The 22,685-nt window shown below is 37.3% G+C and overlaps 1 protein-coding gene across 1 annotated transcript in view; it reads left to right on the plus strand.

Moving 5' to 3' along the window:
* KPNA3 (karyopherin subunit alpha 3) overlaps window positions 1–22,632 on the plus strand; it is a 98,443-nt gene extending 75,811 nt beyond the window's left edge. Inside the window, exons 11-17 of the mRNA XM_047079352.1 lie at window positions 13,558–13,689; window positions 14,666–14,794; window positions 17,111–17,215; window positions 17,312–17,383; window positions 17,535–17,697; window positions 19,799–19,893; window positions 21,641–22,632. Coding sequence (XP_046935308.1) covers window positions 13,558–13,689; window positions 14,666–14,794; window positions 17,111–17,215; window positions 17,312–17,383; window positions 17,535–17,697; window positions 19,799–19,893; window positions 21,641–21,739 — 795 coding nt within the window. The 3' untranslated portion in view covers window positions 21,740–22,632. The remainder of the gene's footprint in view (window positions 1–13,557; window positions 13,690–14,665; window positions 14,795–17,110; window positions 17,216–17,311; window positions 17,384–17,534; window positions 17,698–19,798; window positions 19,894–21,640) is intronic.
* Window positions 22,633–22,685: the final 53 nt, after the last annotated feature.

Below are 22,685 nucleotides of genomic sequence, written 5' to 3' on the forward strand. Positions count from 1 at the left end.
TTAGAAAGCACCTCTATATTTCTTTAAATCTCATTTGGTTCTTTTTGTTTTGTTTTGTTTTTGTTAATGTTTGTCTGTCTATTTATTTATTTAGAGAGCGTGAGCCAGGGAAGGGCAGAGAGAGGAAGAGAGAGAATCCCAAGCAGGCTCTTCACTGTTAGCACAGAGCTTGACATGGGGCTCGATCCCACAGACCATGAGATCATGCCCTGAGCTGAAATCAAGAGTCAGACCTTTAACCCACTTAGGTACCCAGGCGCCCTTCATTTAATCTTATGATAGAATAGATATTGTCACCATTTTACTGAGTGAAAAACTGGGCCTCGGGGAAAGATTAAGTGACTTATCCAAAGTTGCAGGGCTAATAAGGATCAAAGTTGATATACACAACTGAGATCTTCTGATGGCAGATCTTGTGTGGTTTCTTTGAAACCACACTGTCTCCCAGGAGACAGTTGGAGGTACATACAGTGTTGAAGACCCAAACCTTTGGAGGTATAGTATTGAAGAATATCAAGTATAATTTTAAATGCAAAGGTATTTTTAGATGATTTGGTCATTACTGAGATTTACTTAAGAATTTCCTATATATATTCTGGCAGATTTTTTTATTAGATAATCTGAAAACTCTCCTTAATGTAGTAATGCAAAATGTTACTCTTCCATGGGGTAATATAATGAATAAATTTCAGTGAATCTGGTATTGATTCTAGTGTTCATCTAGCATCGATTTGACATCTCTTGTTTCAGCTAAGATCTCTTTCTGATTTGTTACGTGTTTGTGTTTTTATAATTCTGTGTTTGTTTACATACATACATACATAATATGAATGTGTGTATGCCAGAATTATGTGTGTAATTTGTCATTGGGGTGAAGAAGATACATCTATGCTAATGTTGCACCACATTTCTCTAGTTCATTTTAGAACTTTAAGCTCTTAGGATGGAATACTTTTGCAACTAAAGTAACTGTCCATTTGTGACATAGTCCAAAATATCATAAAAAGTAAGTGAAACTTCTCTCTCTTACAAATGTGGTAAGAGGCAGATATCTAAGTAACTAATCTGTCTAATGATATACAGATGGAAAATGAGTAGTATTTTGTCAAGTTGAAAAGTCATTTCAGGTATATGAGGAGAAAAATATTAAAGACTCAAGAGAATACTTAGGACGTTTGGAGAACACAGATAATTAATAACCCAGCACATTTGCTGGGGAGTTAAGTTGCAGGGTTTTGAATCCTGTGTTAAGGAGTTTTGACTTTATCTTGTAATCAGTGCAGAGTCCTTGAAGATTTTTTTTTTAATGTTTTGTTTTTTTTGAGAGAGAGTGAGACAGAGCGTGAGCAGGGGAGGGCCAGAGAGAGGGAGACACAGAATCAGAAGCAGGCTCCAGGCTCTGAGCTGTCAGCACAGAGCCCAATGTGGGGCTCGAACCACAAACCATGAGAACATGACCTGAGCCAAAGTTGGATGCCCACCCGACTGAGCCACCCAGGCGTGCCTTAAATTTTTTTTTTTTTTTTTTGAGTCCTTGAAGATTTTTAAACAGAAATGATGTGCTCATATCTGTTATGGTCAAATAACTTAGAAAAGGTATGCAAGGTTTGGACTGGGGAAAGTATGAATGTTAAGTAGGCCTATTTTGCTATCATAGTAAGTCTAAAGAAATTGATGAAGGCCTGAGCTAGAGACAGTAATGGCTAAGAGAGGGAAAATTTGAGTGTTAAGAGATAAAGTAAGTAGGACTTCGAGAGGAAAGGATCAAAGTGAAGGAAAAGTAAAAATTACTTTGTTTTCTAATTTAGCAATCCTCATGGATAATAATGCCATAACTATCAGAAGGAGTAAAAAGCAAAAGGATGAGACTAGTAGAGGAAGTTAATGAGTTTATCGTAGGGCAGACACATTGATTCTGGTTTACTTGAACCATGTTGTTCATCCATAGCAGTAGTCCAAGTAGGAAAACACAATACAGATTTGAGATTTGTCCGTATTTAAGGGATTCATGAAAATATGGAAAAAGGGCTAAAAATTGAATTCTAAGAAACTCTCTACACTTAAGCAATGGCAGCAAGAGAAAAAGAGCCAGGAAAGGAGTTGTTAAAACTAGAGAGATCAAAGAATAAGCTATAAAGCAAAGATTGGGGGGAAATATGGCAGAAATCTAGCAGTTTCTGGATCACACAGCATCTCGTATACCACCTTAAGAGCCATATATCCTTTTTATGTAGCTGATGGCAGACCAAAGAATAATGGTCTAATTTGTGTTCTGGATTGATGATTCATACCATTAAGTGGAGTGTAGAGTTAAGGGGAAAGTAAGGTTGGAAAGACAAATCAATGGTGATTTTGTAGTATGGATGAGAGAAAATTAGCACCAGTGTTAGAGCTCAGACATTAGGAAGACAAGAGAAGACTTGAAAATTTTTTCGATGATAACTTGCTGGGTTTGACGTGGGTGGTAAGAAAAGAGGAAGTCGGGGATAATATCCAGCTTTCTAATTTGGGTTTTAGGGTATAGGGCACAACAGAAAACAAGAATAGTAGCAGGCAGAGGAATGAAACAGCCGGAAATTTATTAGTGAGAATGCTGGAGAAGCTGGGTTGGGGTGTGGACATTAGAAGAAAAACTAAATATTGACCCTTAGGACTACAGAAGAAATCTGGACGGATTCAGGTTAGTCTGTGTTTATTGCTTTCTGGCTATTATGCTTCTTAAAGTTAATTTGCAGTTGCAGTGATTCTGTAGCATTTGGTTTTCCTGCCCTTTTTGAAGCTGTCCATGGCTTGACATGCCTAGACAATTTTTAGTGTTCCCTAACATTTGATATAAATCTAGCTTCTTTTACTGCTAGCACAAATAAAATTAATCAGTTGTAGCAGATGGGTTATGTGTAGAGACTTGATTGTTAGTGACACTTGATGATAAGTGTGTCAGGGATCCCGGAGACCACCCTCAGGCTCAGTGAATTTCCGGAAAGAATCACTGAAAAGCTGTTTTGCTTATAGTTTATTACCACAAAAGGATACAGATCCATTTAGGAAAAACTCAGTTTTGTCCTTCCTACATAGGGAACGACCTAGTTCTTCCTGGCTGTGTGTTTATCTTCTGTGTGTCTCCTTTATTACTCACACAGAACACTTTACTTCTTGACACTTCCGGTCACCAGATGTGTGGGAGTTTTCCCCACAACAACAGGCAAGTCTCTGACACCAAATGGGTTTCCTGCAATTTAATTTGATTGTGACATGGTCTATCTGGAGAGAGTGTCAGGTCCCACAGGTTAAGTGCTCAGGTCTTCCAGATTACCCCAACACACGCACCCTTCAGATGCCAGTTGCAAGCCCAGGTTATCACCTGTGCTCATGACGGCTGGCTATAGATTGGAAGTTCCGACAAGTCCCCTCCTTGGGTTCAATTAGATTAATTTGTCAAAGTGGCTCACAGAAGCCAGGGTAACACTTTAATTGCCAGTTTATTAAAGGAGATGATAAAGGATACAGATAAACAGCCAGATAAAGAGATACATAGGCCAAGGTCTAGGAGGGCCCTGAGGGCAGGAGCTCTGTCCTCATGGAGGTAGGGTCCACCACCCTTCTGGTGGGGACATGTTTACCTACCTGGAAGCTCACTGAACTCTGTCCTATTGGAATTTTTATGGAGGTTTCCTCATGTAGGCATGATCAATTATTAACTCTATTTCCAGCCCTTCTCCCCTCTCCGGAGGATGAGGCATGGAGTTGAAAACTCCAAAACTTCTGATTAGGGCTTGGTCTTTCTGGCAACCAGCACCCACCCAGAGTCGCCTCAGTAGAACAAAAGATGTTTCTAGTGCTCTTACCACTTAGGAGCTTATAAGAGTTTAGGAGCTCTGTGTTAGGGACAGGGTCAAAGGCAAATACTAGAACAAGAGAAGCTCCTAGTACTCTTATCACTTTAAAAACTACCGGGTTTTAGGACTTCTGTGCCAGGAATCACAGACAGACACCTATATATAAATACACTACTCATATCATATATGTGTGTGTGTGTGTGTGTGTGTGTGTGTGTGTGTATGCATATGTATATATATACACATATATATGTGTATATAAATATATATTTCCTATTATTTCACAAGATTAAAATCAACAAAGGCAAAAGGCACAGAGGGCAGAGTTTAGGAGAAACCAGATGCAAGCTTCCAGTTATTCTCTCCCAGTAGAGTTATAAGGATAGTGCTTTATTTTCCCAGCAGTCATGTGTGACACATATGAACACATGAAATACTGCTAACCAGGAACCTCCTGAACTTTGGTGTGCAGGTATTTATTGGGAGTCAGTCCCAAAGGCATGGACATCCCGCATGATGGCCCTTACCTCAGGCTTCACCCTCTTCCGGAGGTCAAACTGATACAAGTGTGTCCCACAACCTCAAGCAAACTAAAAGAGGTACTCACATAAAATCACATTGTTACATAGCTATTTATTTGCCCAAGATCTGAGGTACACAACATCATTAGGCAGTATAATCCAAGAACTCAGAGGTTATCTCAAAGTTGCTGATCAAGGGCCAGTCCTTTCTTTGGAATGTATAGAATGTGAGTACCTCAGGCCTCCTAAGTTACCCTTTATTGCATATAAGGATTAAATGTAAGTATACTCTTGTAACTCGACTCAGCTCTAGTTGTCTCTGAAGCATGTGTCAAGTTGACATTTCATAGATATTCCACAGACGTCTAATCTTCTAGGAAATGCTATACATGTTAATAGCATTTTTAGTAACAGTACCTAGCAGGACATGATTTGTTAGCACATTTATTGGAGTGGAGACCATTGAAGGTCTCTGAGCTGAACATATTTTTGTTGGAAGACTTTGTGTTGCAAGAGATTGCCCTTTGACTCATATACTAGTTTTCAAGAAGATTGTTTCTTCAGAACATTAACCATGTAGAGTTGTCAGTCTTTTGCATGGGTGCATTTGTGCTTTCTGTTGTGTGTCTAGAGATGAGCTTCCCTGGAAGTCTTTAAGTACCTGAAATATTGGCTGAAGTAAAAAACTTTTAAAGCTTTGTAGCAGAGAAAAACAGAAATGAATAGTGGAAAATAATTAAAGTAGACCAGGGTTGCTGAAGACTTTGTTGGAGCATCATTAATCAGATTATTAGCTAGAAGGAAAAGAGTACACTCATAGACTATTAATAGCTGTAAGAGCCAGGTAGCCTGGCATAGAAATCAAGAAAAGGGGAAATCCACGAAAAAAGAATAAAAGAATAGCAGAAGGAGAAGGTATAAAAGAGCAGAAGCAGTTCAAATGGGAAGAGTTAACAAAAGGTAAAATTATAAACATCAGAGACATAGAGCAGCTGTTAGCCTGATAATGGAGATGAGAAAAGCAAATTTTGATGAAAACAGAAGAAGCTAGAATGGCCTGATAATCGTGTGCTATGAATTTAAAAGTTTTTAGAGCTTTTTTCAAATGAAATTTTCAGTGAAGACCCAGTATATCACTAAACAAAATTAAAGAGAGACTAGAGCCTGCAGTTTTAGGAGGCCTAAGACTTAGCTGAACCCACCAGTTTTTAAGATACTGTCATGGAGATCCACTGAAAATTACTCACTGACCTCAGCTTAGAAGCCTTAAATATTTCATTTTTCTAAACCTCTGTATAGTAGAAAAAGGTGGTTTTCTGCTAGTAGTGGGTGCCACATGGCGGGGGGGGGGAGGTTACATTTTATTTAGCAGCCTCCTAAAACACAGGCCAACTCAACTAGTATTGTTTTGTGAACATGGTTTATTCAGACACACTATTATGGATAGGTATTTAGGCTGTTTCTTGAATTTGCAAATATAAATAATGTAGCAGTAAATATTCTTGTGTATTTTCATATTATTGGAATACCCTTGAGTAAATCCCTAGAAGCGGGATTGCTAGGCCAAAGAATGAATGCATTGTAATTTTCTTACATACTGCCCAAATTCCTTGTCTTAGAGACTGTGCCATTTTGTATTTCCAGCAGCACCGTATGAAAGTGACTTTCTCCATAGCCTTGCCAATAGCATATGTTATCACATTTAAAAATTTTGCCTACCTGATGGGTAAAAAAACTGTATGTCAGGTTTTTTTTAATTATTTTTTATTTTTTAAAATTTACATCCAGATTAGTTAGCATATAGTGCAACAATGATTTCAGGAGTAGATATCTTAGTGCCCCTTACCCATTTAGCCCATCCCCCCTCCCACAACCCCTCCAGTAACCTTCAGTTTGTTCTCCATATTTAAGAAAAATATGTTTTGTCCCCCTCCCTGTTTTTATATTATTTTTGTTTCCCTTCCCTTACATTCATCTGTTTTGTCTCTTAAAGTCCTCATGAGTGAAGTCATATGATTTTTGTTTTTCTCTAATTTCACTTAGCATAATACCCTCCAGTTCCATCCACGTAGTTGCAGATGGCAAGATTTCATTCTTTTTGATTGCTGAGTAATACTCCATTGTGTGTGTGTGTGTGTGTGTGTGTGTGTGTGTGTGTGTGTACACACACACACACACACACACACCACATCTTCTTTATCCATTCATCCCTCTATGGACATTTGGGCTCTTTCCATACTTTGGCTATTTTTTTTTTTAATAGATGAAATTTATTGTCGAATTGGTTTCCATACAACACCCAGTGCTCATCCCAAAAGATGCCCTCTTCAATACCCGTCACCCACCCTCCTCTCCCTCCCACCCCCCATCAACCCTCAGTTTGTTCTCAGTTTTTAAGAGTCTCTTATGGGGGCGCCTGGGTGGCGCAGTCGGTTAAGCGTCCGACTTCAGCCAGGTCACGATCTCGCGGTCCGTGAGTTCGAGCCCCGCGTCAGGCTCTGGGCTGATGGCTCGGAGCCTGGAGCCTGTTTCCGATTCTGTGTCTCCCTCTCTCTCTGCCCCTCCCCCGTTCATGCTCTGTCTCTCTCTGTCCCAAAAATAAATAAACATTGAAAAAAAAAAAAAGAGTCTCTTATGCTTTGGCTCTCTCTTGCTCTAACCCTTTTTTTTTTTTCCCTTCCCCTCCCCCATGGGTTTCTGTTAAGTTTCTCAGGATCCACATAAAAGTGAAACCATATGGTATCTGTCTTTCTCTGTATGGCTTATTTCACTTAGCATCACACTCTCCAGTTCATCCACGTTGCTACAAAGGGCCATATTTCATTCTTTCTCATTGCCACGTAGTACTTCATTGTGTATATAAACCACAATTTCTTTATCCATTCATCAGTTGATGGACACTTAGGCTCTTTCCATACTTTGGCTACTGTTGATAGTGCTGCTATAAACATGGGGGTGCATGTGTCCCTTCGAAACATCACACCTGTATCCCTTGGATAAATGCCTAGTAGAGCAATTGCTGGGTCGTAGGGTAGTTCTATTTTTAGTTTTTTGAGGAACCTCCATACTGTTTTCCAGAGTGGCTGCACCAGCTTGCATTCCCATGTATGTCAGTTTTAATTTGCATTTCTTTTTTTAAAAAAAAATTTTAATGCTTATTTTTGAGAGACAGACAGAATGGGTGCAGGGGAGGTGCAGAGAGAGAGGGAGACAGGGAATCTGAAGCAGGCTCCAGGTTCTGAACTATCAGCACAGAGCTTGATGTGGGGCCCAAACTCACAAAATGTGAGATCATGACCTGAGCTGAAGTTGGGTGCTTAACCAGCTGAGCCACCCAGGTGCCCCTAATTTGCACTTGTTTCTTTCTTTCTTTTTTTTTAATTAGTGAAGTTGGACATGATGTTGTACATATAAGGGCCATTTTTATATCTTTGTAAGTAGCCTGTTTGTATTTATTGCCTGCTTTTCTATCAGATTTTTGGTCTTTTTCTCTTAGGTTTTAAGAGTTCTGTATATTAAGGATATTAGCTCTTTGTGATACATTATTTCAGATATTCTCCTAATTTGTCTTTTGTCTTTGATACATTTTGCCATGCAGACTTATTTTTTATGTAATCAGATTTATCAATCTTTTGTTGAATCTAAATCCTTTTCCTGAGTTAATAAATTTTTTATTATGTTAAGGAAATATCCTATTTTGAGTGTTGACATCAGGAATGAGTGTTTAGGGGCACGTGCGTGGCTCAGTTGGTTGGGCGACTGACTTCGGCTCAGGTCATGATCTCACACTTCGTGAGTTCGAGCCCCACTTTGAGCTCAGAACCTGGAGCCTGCTTCGGATTCTGTGTCTCCAGCTCTGTCTCTACCCCTCCCCTACTCACATGTACGTGCGCAGTCTCTCTTCTCTGTCTCTCAAAAATAAACATTAAAAAAAAATTTAAGAATGGGTGTTTAATTTTTCAGTGACTGTGGAGATAATCAGGATTTTTCTTAAATGTATTAATCTAACATCTAAATGATATTTCTAAAATTGAACCTTCTTTGTATTTCTTAAATAATTCCACTTGATTATCATATATTGTTTTCTTAGTGTAGTATTGGATCATATTCGCTAATGTTTTATTGAGAATTTTTGCACCAGTATTCACATAAGTGATACTGGGTCTGTGGTTTTACTTTATGCTATCTTCATTAGGTATTAATATTATATTTTTATTGCTTTTTTAAAGTTTAGGTATTAACATTGTGCTTCCTTTATTTTCTATGCTCTGAAACAATATATATAGCACTGGGGGCTCTCCCATCTTTGAAGACTTGGTAGTTTTGCCCTTGAAATTTTTGAGTCTTGGTACTTTGTGGGGTTAGTTCCTTGATAATTTTCTCTGTCTTTGTTATGGAAATTGACTTGCTTAAGCTCTCTGTGTCTTCCGAGATCAGTTTTTATTAACTATTGCCCTAAGAAGTTACTCTTTTCATCTAGATTTCAACTCTACTTCCATGTACTATTCACTGTTCTTTTTCTAGCTCTTGATTTGGGATTTATTTATTTGCATCCTTTTAGTTGTGTTGTGTAAATTTGTAGGAATATGAACTTTCCTTTGATCACTGCTTTACATACATCCATTATTTTCTAGTATGTGGTGTTTTCCTTGTAATTTTTTCAAAATTTAGTTTTTTTGGTATTTTCTGTTTCATCCAAGAGTTGTTTGTTATATGGCTCTTAAATTTCCATAACAGAAGTCTTTTTGGTTTTTATTTTATTAATGTCTATCTAACTTTTTGTATTGGAATAGTTTTATAGTATTTCTGCTTTATGTAATTTATTGATGTTTTCTTTGGAACTAACATGATTTTTATGCTCCATATGCAAGTTATATTATCTATTAGCGAGGTATAAATTTCAATATATATTCATAAGATCTGTGTCCTCATTTTTTATCTACTTTTCTCATACTGAAAATCTGTCGTGTGTGAAAATACATTACTCGTTTATTTTTATATTTTTGTCTCACATCCTTTTAGTTTCTGCTTTGTAATTGTATTTGCAGGGTTATTTGGTGGGTAGATTTTATAACTGTTATGTCTTTACTGTAAATTGTAGGATTTAGCTTCATAAAGCAGCATTATTTGTTCTTTGTAATGCTTTTTAGCCTAAGTTCTGGTCTACTAACAGGATTATAGTCTCTGTTTTCTGAATGTTTACTTGGTGTACCTTAGTTCATTCTTTTAATTTTTAGTCTTTTGGAATTACTTAATTTTAGTTGTGTCTCTTGTATACAGCAGAGAGTTCGGTTCTGTTTTGGGAGCCAATTTAAGAACCTTTTTCTGGTTTATAGGTGAGTTAAGCTTGTTCACATTGTTTGATATGTTTGTTTTTAGCTCAGTCACATTTTGTATGATATTTTGTGTGTGTTTTATTTTTTATTTGGTGTGCTTTTTTTTTTCATTTATTTTGTTATTTAGGAAGGTTCATTTTGTTCTAATATTACCTTTTTATTTATACCTTTTATAATGCCCTTTTCTTTTACTATCTGGTTTGGCAGATAGTATATTTTGACTAGTATCTAATAGCTATACAATAATTGATGAGCTTATTCTGTTTTCTCTTTTGTCTTGCCTCATCCTCCCATTTTTGAATCTTTAGGCTCATGTCTTTTGCCAAATTTAGGATATTTTCTGCCATTATTTCTTAAAATGTTTTTTCAGCTTCACTCTCCTGCGACTCTGATGACAGAAATGTTACATCTTCTGTTATTGTTCTACAGATCTCTGAAACTCTCTGTATTTCTTTGTGATTTTTAAAATTTTTTTTAACATTTATTTTTGAGACAGAGAAAGACAGAGCATGAACGGGGGAGGGTCAGAGAGAGGGAGACACAGAATCTGAAACAGGCTCCAGGCTCTGAGCTGTCAGCACAGAGCCCAACGCGGGGCTCAAACTCACAGACTGCGAGATCGTGACCTGAGCTGAAGTCGGATTCTTAACCAACTGAGCCACCCAGGCGCCCCTGTGATTTTTTTTTTTTTTTTATTTACGTCATTGTCAAGTTAACTAACATAGAGTGTATACATTATGCTCTTGGTTTCAGGAATCAATTCCCGTGATTCACTGATTACATACAACACCTAGTGCTCATCCCAACAGGTGCCCTCCTCAATGCCTATCACCCGTTTTCCCCTCTCCCCCACCATCGACCTTTATGGTTTGTTTTCTGTATGAAAGAGTCTCTTATGGTTTGCCTCCCTCTCTGTTTGAAACTGTTTTTTCTCCCTCCCTTCCCCCATGGTCTTCTGTTAAGTTTCTCAAGTTCCACATATGAGTGAAAACATACGATACTTGTCTTTCTTTGACTGACATATTTCACTTAGCATAATACCCTCCATTTCCATTCACACGGTTGCAAATGGCAAGATTTCATTCTTTCTCATTGCCAAGTAGTATTCCATTGTCTATATAAACCACATCTTTATCCATTCATCAGTTGATGGACATTTGGGCTCTTTTCATGATTTGTTGTTGAAAGTACTGCTATAAACATTGGGGTACATGGGCCCCTGTGAATCAGCACTCCTGTATCCTTTGGATAAATTCCTAGTAGTACTATTGCTGGATCGTAGGGTAGTTCTATTTTTAATTTTTTGAGGAACCTCTATACTGTTTTCCAGAGCGGCTGCACCAGTTTGCATTCCCACCAACAGTGCAAGGGGGTTCCCCTTTCTCCACATCCTCGCCAACGTCTGTTGTTTCCTGAGTTGTAAATTTTAGCCACTGTGACTGGTGTGAGGTGGTATCTCAATTGGTTTTGTGCAATCTTTTTTTAAATATTTATTTATTTTGAGAAAGACAGAGCACTAGTGGGGGAAGGGCAGAGACAGAGAGGCTGACGCTGGACTCGATTCCACAGTGACTACCCGACGACCCCTGAGATCATGACCTGAGCTGAAACAAAGACTCAGACACTTAGCCTTAGCTGACTGAGCCACCCAGGAGCCCCCTCTTTGCAATCTTTTTTGATGTTTGTTTTCCTGTTATCCAGATTGGATGATTTGTATTGATCTTTGAGTTTGTTGATTGTTTTGTTTCTTTCTCCATTTCACTAGGGAGTATTTCCAGTGAGTTTTAAATTTGGATTACTGAATTTTTTAGTTTAAAATGTTCTGTTTGGGGCACACGAGGGTGGATCAGTTGGTTAAGTCTCTGTGGCTCAAGTCATGATCTCGGGAGTTTGAACCTCATGTTGGGCTCTGCACTAGAAAGGCAGAGCCTGCTTGGGATTCTCACTCTCTCCTCTTTTTCTGTCCTCCCCTGCTCGTACTTTCTCTCTTTTCTCTCAAAATAAACAAAAACTTTTTTTAAAAATTTGTTTGGTTCTTCTTTATGTCGTGTTTCTTTGCTGAGATTTCCTATATTTAGTTGTTTTAAATATGTTCACAATTGTTTGCTGAAGTATTTTTATGATAGTTACTTTAAAATCTTTGTCAGAGAATTTCAATATCTCTGTCATCTCAGCATTGACATCTGTTGACTGTCTTTTCCCTTTTGAGTTTGAGATGTTCCTGGTATGACAAGTTGTTTTCACTTGTAAGCCTGCACATTTTGGGTGTTCTGTTATGTGACTCCAATTTCTATTTAAGTCTTGTTACCTGCTACTGCCATACTGGGTAGTAGACAGGCTTTGTTCACACACACCACGTCTGCAGATACCCTTTAGTAGGGAGGCCTTAGTGCTGGGGTGGGATGGTAGGTGGGCTCGGCTCTCATGCACAACTTCCTTCTGTCCCATTCTTGAAGTTGCAATATTTCTGTTTTTTCAGAATAAACACCATTTATAAGTTTTTCTTCTACTCTTACTTCCACTTTTGTTTGTGATCTGTAATGATCTATTTCCTCAAGCATCTCTTAGTTGAATGAAGCTCATCATCTAATGAAGAAGGTGTCAGCAGCTTTTTCTGAAAAGGACAGATAGTATATATTGTAGGCTTTTGGGGCCACATGGTCTCTGTCCCACTAATATGGGGTAGTTTTAAACACTTAACTCTCCTTACCACTCCTCTTCTTTGAAATCTTACACAGGCCTGGGATAGGAGGTCCAGACAAAAGCTAGACTTTAATTTTTTCTCTTCTTACAGGTAATTTGAAATTTGTAGTCTCTGACTTCTAGTAATCCTGAAGGTGTGGGTTAAATGTGGTTTTATTTGCTCTTTTTATTGATCTCTATACTTCTTGAAAGATATGTAGATGGACTTAATTCAGATGGCATTATTTTATTTTTAGTTTTTATTTTAGAGTATGAGTGTGAGTGTGGAGGGTGTGGGGTGGGGGAGGACAGGGGAGGGGAGAGAGAGAATCTTAAGCAGGCTCCATGCTCAGTGCAGAGCCCTACTCAGGGCTTGATCTCACAACCCTGGGGATCAGAAATCGAGCTGGATGCTTAACCACCTGAGCCATCCAGGTGCCCCTGGTGGCATTATTTTAAAAGCAACAGAATGTCTTTAATTTGCATACCTTAGTAAGAAACATCTCTGGATTTCACATGAGATAAGATCTATGCTTACATATAACCTCTTTGACTTTGAAAGAGTCAATAAACCTGAGTCTTTCTTTTGTTTTTTGTTATTTGCAAAATCAGATGGCTATGGGTCATGGTTTATGTTCTGTGCTCTTCATTTGGGGACCTTTTTCAAGGGCTTTGCAAATAATTTCCTAAGGTTAAAATGCCAACTTAATTCTTTTATCTGTTTATTTTAATAGCCTAAACAAGTAATTATATTGCTAAACATGTATGAAAACCACTGGTATAGACAGGTGATCTTTTTGGGCTCTTCTAGACTTGAAGCAGCTTGGTATATGGTCTTGTTCTGTATATAAAGTGTTTCCTTGTGATTATTAGGTACTCAGTTTGCGGGGCAGAGAGAACAACTTTTCTGCTTGTTTTTAAATTCATTTATCTGATATATAAATGCATAAGTTGGGGTAGAAGTTGTCTCACACTTCCATGTCTCATTTTTGTAAAGAGTGATTGATCTGAGGTAGGCATTGAGAGAGTACTCTGCTGCTTAGTAGATTTATCAAGTAAGCAGATACTTTTGCCACCAAGCTAAAACATAGTTTAATTACTTTTTACATTACCACCTCTGAGTTATGTATTTTAAGCATTCAAAAAAATAACTGAATTGTAATTCTTTTTTACTTCCTGTAGATTCTCGTAGATACTGTTTGGGCTCTGTCATACCTGACAGATGGAGGTAATGAGCAGATACAGATGGTTATTGATTCAGGGGTTGTGCCATTTCTTGTGCCCCTTTTGAGCCACCAGGAAGTGAAAGTCCAAGTAAGTATTTAAAAATTTTTTCTAACTTGTTTAAAATTGTGTTTGCTATAACCTGTTAACTTGAACAACCAGGGTTCATTTCGGTCCATATGTACATATCTTCCATATTTCTCCTCTGTTTTACTGAACCTGATTTTGTTGGTTTCCAAATCTTTATCTCACCCAGATTCTTCACAGTTTCAGACTCCTAGAACCCAGTTGTCCTTGAGCCCTTAGACGTCTCCTCTGAGAACTCCTTTAAAGCATTCTATTGCCATTTTAACCAGACAAAAAGTGTATCGTCTTCTTCCACAAACCTGCTCCTCTTTATATATCTCCTTTCAGTAGACCACATGTTCCAAGCTTCAAACCTTGATTCCTCCTTTCTTTTCCCCTCCATTACAAAGTTCTGTTAATTCTTATTATATAGCTTATGAATCTGTCTACTCCTTAAGTATCCTGAGCCACTGATTTAGTTCAAGACTCATTTTTTTTTTCTGTCCAAATAATTAGAACAGCATCCTAACTGCATTTTTTTCCTCTCTCATTTCTCCTCACTTTAGTTAGGTGTGGGTGGCTGATAGATGTTTATTCCACTTCTACCAAAGTGACTTTCTAGATGGAAATGTGTGCCCATTCCAGGCCTTTATTAAAATATTTCTGTGCTACTCATTTAGTAATAGATTAGAAATAGCTGCTGTTAAAATGAACCTTTACCTGTTAATTTTTCTTTTTTTTTAAATTTTTTGAAAAATTTTTCTCGATAGTTTTTCACACATTTTTCTGTAGTTCCATAGTTCTGCAGTTCCATTTTTTATGACTATTGTTTAAAATTCAAAATTGCCTCTCAGTTCTACATAGTACTTTGCCTAAGAATACAGTAAGTGCTAATCATTCATCCCTTGCATTTTTACGTTTTCTCAGGATTATGAAAACTATAGAGTCAGTTTCCTCATAAACAAATAAATGTATAGAAGGTATTTTATCCCCACCCCAGACAGCAGCACTCAGAGCAGTTGGCAACATAGTGACTGGCACCGATGAGCAGACCCAGGTTGTTCTCAACTGTGATGTCCTGTCACACTTCCCCAATCTCTTATCACACCCCAAAGAGAAGATAAATAAGGTAAGGCACATAATAGCCTCATTGGTGCATTTCTTTCTGTCTGTATAAACTGTCCCCTTGTTTTCTGTTGCTGTTTGTTTGATCATAATTTTCTTCACAAGCACTGTAGTTATGATGAGAATTATTTCAGATCACCTCTGCAGTTATTTTGTTACAAGTGTTATTTTGTTATAACCAGTGTTTTTATTTAAATAAATTGGGCAGTAGCAAGGATCAGTAAATTAGTAGCCATGAAGTGAGAATCCATACAAAATCTCTCGCTGGATGGCTGGTATCTTTTATAAACAGATCATAATTTAATCTCCCTATGAAATTAGATTGGACCAAAAGATGCAGTGCCTAAATTGAAGGATCAAAAAAGTCTTTTTTAAAATTTCAACTTTAGATACAAACTTATTATTAATTGTTAAATATACTTAAGTACTTCAGTCTCTTTGTATCTGCCTTTTTTCACATTGCATACGATTTTTAAGGTTCATCCATGTTGGAGCATGTGTCAGAACTTCATTTCTTTTTATAGCTGAATAAATATTCCATAGTACATATATACCACATTTTGTTTATCCAGTCATTTGTTGGTGGACACTTGGAGTTTTTCTACTGGTGGCTGTTGTGAATAATGTTGCAGTGAACATCGGCATGCAGATGTCTATTTAAGTCCCAGCTTTCAGTTCCTTTGGGCATATATCTAGGAGTAGAACTGCCCAGTCATATGGTAATTCTGTGTTTAGCTGTTTGAGGAGCTGCCAAATTGTTTTCCATAGTGGCTGTACCACTTTACGTTCCCACAAGCACCGTATGAGGGTTCCAGTTCCTTTTTTAAAATTATTATAGCCACTCTAGTAGGTGTGAAATGATGTCTCATGGATTTGATTCGCATTTAGTTTAATGTAGTTTTATCTGCCTGAAATGCCACCATCCCCCAAACCAGCAGAACTGATCATTTCTTCTGTGTCATAGCTGTATTTATATAGTTGCTCAACTATAATTTGACAGTTGGATTGTTACAGAAAAGTATGTTGTCGAAAAAGTGCATTTTATGAATGCATTTGCTCCAATGAAGGGAAAGAAGCCAGAGTCTTTTAGCCTCTGGGCCAGTTATTTTTACTGTAGAAATTTCAATAATTTGGGATTTTTATAGCTAAATGTATTCCATAATTGGAAACAGAGCTGAGAAATGAGGAAGCCGGACAGAAGTGGGTGTAGAGAAGTTCTGGCATGTGATCGATATGCTCTGAGTGAAGGTATCATGGGGGACAAAGGGTTCACATAGATGTGTACTCAGCCTCAGCAGCCATTTAGTCTCCTTAGAAGTTTTTCACCTTGAGCATTTGTGTTACTTGGACTTGGGATCATCATGGGACCCTCAAGGTAGAATCAAACTTGGGTTTATTCCCTCAGCATATTAGTTTAAAATGTTTCAAACCTACAAGAAATTTGTAAGAATGGTAGAGTGAACACTGACTTACCAGTTGTTAACCTCTTCCCACAATTGGGCAAAATAAATTTACAGTTAACTTTTTTCACTGTAGAAGAGGAAGAAGAGACAGCACTTGACACTAAAATTACAGCAGACCTGCGTGTTTGTGACTTGTAAATCCTTAAAGGTTACAGCAAAGTTTGTTATATAGACCCATCCCAGACTAATTGGACACTTAATTTCTAAATATATCTTGCAAGTAAATATTTTTACAGGAAAGCAATTCTCCTTTCTTAGGAGTAGTTTTAACAAACTTTTAGGAAATTGAGTCTCTTATTTATTTATATCATTATCTTTTAGAGGGAGCTTAAGCACCAAAAAATGTAAGCTGCATGAGTAAAGATTTTTTTGTCTCTTTTGTTCTCTGCCATATTACCATTGTCTACAATAGTGCCCAGGGACATCTGGGTGGCTTGATTAAGGATCTGACTCTTGATTTTGGCTCAAGTTATGATCTCACAGTTTGTATGATCAAGCCCCGTGTTGGGCTGTGTGCTGACAGCACGGAGCCTGCTTGGGATTCTCACTCTCTCTCAAAATAAATAAATAAACATTAAAAAATAAATAAAATAAAGTAGTTCCTGGGTGATGTAGGCATATATTTTATTGGGTGGATCAGTGCAAGGTTAGTGGGCCCACATGTTATGGATGGAAGTTTCCTTATAACGTGTTTAAAATGAGACATTCTGTGTCATCTCATTGCTTTTTAGATGCATTTCCCTAATGCAACTCAAGTGATTTTGTTATAGTTTATGTAAACTACATAAAAATAAAAATATAAATGCATTAAAACTAATCTTTCAAACAAAGGTACCCTGTATTTTGTTCAATTATAGGAAGCAGTGTGGTTCCTTTCCAACATAACAGCAGGCAACCAGCAACAAGTTCAAGCTGTAATAGACGCCGGGTTAATTCCTATGATTATTCATCAGCTTGCTAAGGTCAGTCATATTGTGAGCTTATCGTGTACATTAACATATTATAACCAAGATTTTTTAATAAAGAATTCATACAATCATTTCTTTTTTAACCTTCAGGGAGACTTTGGAACACAAAAAGAAGCTGCCTGGGCAATTAGCAACTTAACGATAAGTGGCAGAAAAGATCAGGTAAGTTTGGAAAAACTATTAGGATTGTTAATATCGGAAAGTACACTACTCTTTTATGTTTAGGAGCTGCTGGTTGTTCATAAGCCCTGTAGTGTGTTCTTTTTGGGTAAAAGATAATTATATAAATAAACATTTTTCTCTTGTTGCCTAGGTTGAGTACCTTGTACAGCAGAATGTAATACCACCATTCTGTAATTTACTGTCTGTAAAAGATTCTCAAGTTGTTCAGGTGGTTCTAGATGGTCTGAAAAACATTCTGATCATGGCTGGTGATGAAGCAAGCACAATAGCTGAAATAATAGAAGAATGTGGAGGTAAGAGTGCATTGAAGAAAAATAGTTGAGCAGTGGAATGCTGAAAGATCAGTTCCTTTCAAGGCAACTAAGTAGAAAGAAAACTGTCAGGAAACACTGCTCCATCATCAAAGTATGCTGCTGTCCTGTATTCACCAGTTAGCATTACATGAGGGCTTTCCAGCAGGCATCAGTCCGTACTTGGGGAAAACTGGTTGTGAAGGTCATTCTGTGACCTTCCTAGAGGGTCACATTGCCTTTTAGGTGACACGAACACTCCTCTTGAAGTCACAGTGTGCGAGAGCAAAAGCTTGGGAACTGCTATGATAGAGAAAGTTATAAGCTTTATTTAATCCAGAATTTCTTAGAATCCTTGACAGTGAAACACTTTCTTCACATTGTACCTGATACGTGATTCTATAGACCTTACTTTGTGAAATACTATTCCATGTTGTTGGAAAAGTTAATGATTTTGGAGTCATCTAGGTATTTTATTTCAGTCTTGTGATTGCTAGAGCTGTCTGCTGAAGTTATTACCACAGAAGTTACTTTGAAATTTTAATAAAAAAACTTATGTGAAATATTAAATATTTCTCTGATAATGATATATGAGGCATATTTTAAGGATACCTGTTCAATATGTACTAAGTTGCCCAAACCTTAATTTATTCTATTGTCATGTTTTATTTTGTATATTTTATTGACTATTATGTACAGTTATATTACCCCTTTCATTTTTTTTTTTTTAAGAGAAAGTAAATGTAGTCACATCATAAAATATTCAGACTGGAAGTATCTTCTTAATAACAAGAAGAAATTATCCTAGAGATGTTAAGTTTTGTCTATGGCCATGGAAGTAGATCCTCATACTCTTAATTCACTGCTCATTCTGGTTTTAAGATATTTTGAGATAATTTGAAATTAGCATTGTAGTCTAATTCAGAACTTACCCGAGAAAGTTTGAGCTGCAGAATTGTTATTCTTCAGCTTTAATCAATATAGTTGCTTCGGTCTCTGGGAAGTATACTCACAATTAGGATACACGTTTACTTAGTATTTTATAATTTTGTAAAGAACTTTACATCCATTATCTGTGACACTTATATTCCCATTTTTCTGGTTTTTTATATTGCTGTTAAAAAGAAAAAAAATGCAACTATTTCAAAATAACCTAGCTAAAAAGATATTTCAAGGAAGAATATTGTTAAGGATTTGAATTTATAGACTTGTGCATCTGATGCATGGAGTAAATATATTGGGAATGTAAATGAAGACATTCTACAGTTCTGAAAACTTATTTTTCAATTTCATTGTGGCTATAGGATATAAGCACCCTATTTGTTTTTTTCTTCAAAGAAATTATTTCAAAATTTAAAGCTTTGTCTTCTATTTATATCAGTTAATCATGAAGTTTCTGAAAACATGTTTTTGTTGTTATATAAAAGTAATAGCATTTTGAAAACAAAAGGAAAGATAAAAATTACTATATGAGATGGTATGATTCCACTAAAGCAGCCTGGGGAGATCTCAGTTCAAGTTCTGTCACTAACTTGCCACTCAACCTAAAATAAACCCCTTTACATCTCTATACGATAGCTTCCTCATCTGTCAGATGGAGTATTTAGGTGTTTTTTTTTTTTTTTTTTAATTTTTTTTTTTCAACGTTTATTTTTTTTTTTGGGACAGAGAGAGACACACAGCATGAACGGGGGAGGGGCAGAGAGAGAGGGAGACACAGAATCGGAAACAGGCTCCAGGCTCCGAGCCATCAGCCCAGAGCCCGACGCGGGGCTCGAACTCACGGACCGCGAGATCGTGACCTGGCTGAAGTCGGACGCTTAACCGACTGCGCCACCCAGGCGCCCCTATTTAGGTGTTTTTTAAACTGTCTGCCTCAGATACCAGATAACTCTTGGGGTCAAGGGTTTCTAGAGAGGAAGAAATTAGTGGGATGCTGGTCCTCCAATCAGAGCAGCTCAGAGTTTTATCTGTGTTTTAGACAAACTGTCATTTTCGGGGTGTGGTGGGAGGGTGTTGTGAGTTCTTTAGGATTTTCCATGACTAGAATGAACACAGTTTTTATTCATGTCCACTTGATTATTTGATTTTTTGTTTTTATCAGGTTTGGAGAAAATCGAAGTTTTACAGCAACATGAAAATGAAGACATATATAAATTAGCATTTGAAATCATAGATCAGTATTTCTCTGGTGATGATGTAAGTATCCATTAAAGTATGGTATGCCTACATGTACATTAAAACCTACACATACTGTTACGTTCACTAAGAATTTTTTTATCATTAATATGACAAGTATATACTGTATTTGGTTGTTTTTTTGGTTTATTTTTGAGAGAGAGAGAATGTGAGCACATGCGCAAGCTGAGGAGGGGCAGAGAGAGGCAGAGAGAGAGTGGGACACAGAGAATCCCAAGCAGGCTCTGCACCATCCGATGCGCAGAGCCCAGTGCAGGGCTTGAACTGATGAACCGTGAGATGATGACCTGAGCTGAAATCAAGAGTTGGTTGCTCAACTGACCGAGCCACCTAGACACCCCTCTATTTCTATCAGATACTTTTGAGGTGGCATTTTCCACTTATTTTTAATAATCTAAATTTTAAAAAATTAATGATTGTTTTCCATCAATCAGTTTCTTTTATTTTTTTCTTTTACTTTTTTTTTTAAGTTTTTTTATTTTGAGAGAGCAGGGGAGGGGGAGAGAGAGAGAATCCCAACGGACCTTAGTCTCTCAAATTTGTGAGACCATGACCTGAACCAAAATCGAGAGTTGGATGCTTAACCTACTGAGCCACCCAGGCACCCCTCAATCAGTTTTTTTAAATACTATGTTTGAAACTTCATTATAAGGTAAAAAATGTATAAACAGTTCTCTGAGGGGCACCTGGCTGGCTTAGTCGGTGTAAAGCATGTGACTCTTGATCTTGGGCTTAGGAGTTTGAGCCCCACATTGGGCATAGAGATTACTTAAAAATAAATAAATAAATAAATAAACAAACAAACAAATAAACAAAAACCCACTTATTGTTATATTTCTAATCTGTTAAATGGGAAAAAATAGTACAGTTGACTCTTGAACAAGGGTTTGAACCACATGGGTCCATTTATATGCAGATTTTTTTCAATACAGTATAGTACTATAAATGTATTTTCTCTTCCTTATGATTTTCTTAGTAACATTTTCATTTCTCTAGCCTTCTTCATTGTAATAATACAGTATATAATACGTGTGACATAAAAAATATGTGCTAATCAACTGTTTATGTAATTGGTAAGGCTTCCAGTCATTGGTAAGTTATTAGTAAAGTTTTTGGGAGTCAGAAGTTGTACTCAGATTTTTGACTCTGCAGGGGGTGGGGGATTGGTGCCCCTAGCTCGTGTTGTTCAAGGGTCAACTGGAGTCACAGAAATGATGTGTGTTCAGGGGCACCTGGGTAGCTCAGTCAGTTGGGCGGCCAACTCTTGATTTTGGCTCAGGTCATGATCTCATGGTTCGTGAGTTCAAGCCCCACATCAAGCTCTGTGCTGACAGTGCGGAGCCTGCTTGGGATTCTTTCTCTTCCCTCTCTGCCCCTCCCCAGCTCATCCACACACGTGATCTCTCTCTCAAAATAAACATCACAAAACGAAAGAAAGTACGTGTGTTCAAATAGGTAAAATAAATCTACAGATACAGAAACTTAATAATGGGGCAGGGACAGGGGAGGGGGTTAAAAAAAAAAAAGAAAAGAACTTAAAACAATTTTGAAATGTGTGTTCAGTTTAATTAAATTGTTAAGTTTCTTAATGTTACTGATTTACTTAAATATTTTAATTTATCGATTAAAACATCATATAGAACGATTACAACATCCGTACAGAATTCTCTCGTAAGAAGTAAGTTCTGCTTATACCATAACATGTAGTATCTTAACAAAGGCCTTTTTTTTGTTTTGCTTTTTATAGATTGATGAAGATCCTAGCCTGATTCCTGAAGCAACACAAGGAGGTACTTACAATTTTGACCCAACAGCCAACCTTCAAACAAAAGAATTTAATTTTTAAGTTCAGTTGAGTGCAGCATCTTCCCCAATTCAATACGAAGCACCACCAGATGGCTACCAAATGACAAGAAGAAGAACAACAACAAAAGGCTCCAAAACACACATGCCTCTTCGTTTTGATGCTTCTAAAAGCAAGCCATGTCTCAGTCACTTTGCAGTTGCCAAAAGTTACTATCACATGGACTGTAAATGCATATGCATGATTTCCTAAACTGTTTTAGAATTCTCCTTAACAATCTCGACTACCCTATTTTTCCCTGTTCCCTGGTGCCACACGCTGACAACTGCAGTTCCAGTTTAGAATATTCCATAGTGGTGGCATGTCAGCTGCCCACTTGATACTCCTTTGGAAAATGGTGCGCTGTGGATCAAGACACTTCGGTATGATGCATATACACGTTGGAAGACTTTAAAGAGGTGCAGTCTGATCTGAGCCTCCATCATTGTCCTCCACAAACATATTTTCATATTCTTTATGTGGAAGAATAGATTTTAAAGTACAAGCCAAATGATTTTCATTGGTGGAACTGACACACAAAAAAAGGAACTTAAAAAAAGAAACTTGGTTATTGATTAAACAGTTAAGTTTTAAAAAACTGTGCTTCATCTACCAGTAATTGATGTGTTTATTATCTGCCTCAGAAGCCAGGGTTGGAGGAAGAACTTTAGCTATGGATGGTAATGCTTTCGCCATTATACCTAATTTTTGAGAACAGCAAGCCCTATTTGACCACTCACTTCAGCCTGTGTGTTCCTGCTGTTTTGAAGTAATCAAATGCTGTGCATGGTATTTTACCTGAGCTGCAACCTGTTACGGACTTGAACTTCTGTTTAAGTTGAAAGCAAGAGTCCCTGACTACAAAGAAAAAAACAAATAAAAAACAACAACAAAAAGCAAAGGTCTAACGTACCGATTGGTGATGTTTAAAAAAAAAAAAAAAAAAAAA

Source organism: Lynx rufus, unplaced genomic scaffold (genome assembly GCF_022079265.1).
Source record: "Lynx rufus isolate CCGP_SWC_20201006 ecotype Redwood Valley unplaced genomic scaffold, mLynRuf1.p SCAF_1, whole genome shotgun sequence".
NCBI lineage: Eukaryota > Metazoa > Chordata > Mammalia > Carnivora > Felidae > Lynx > Lynx rufus.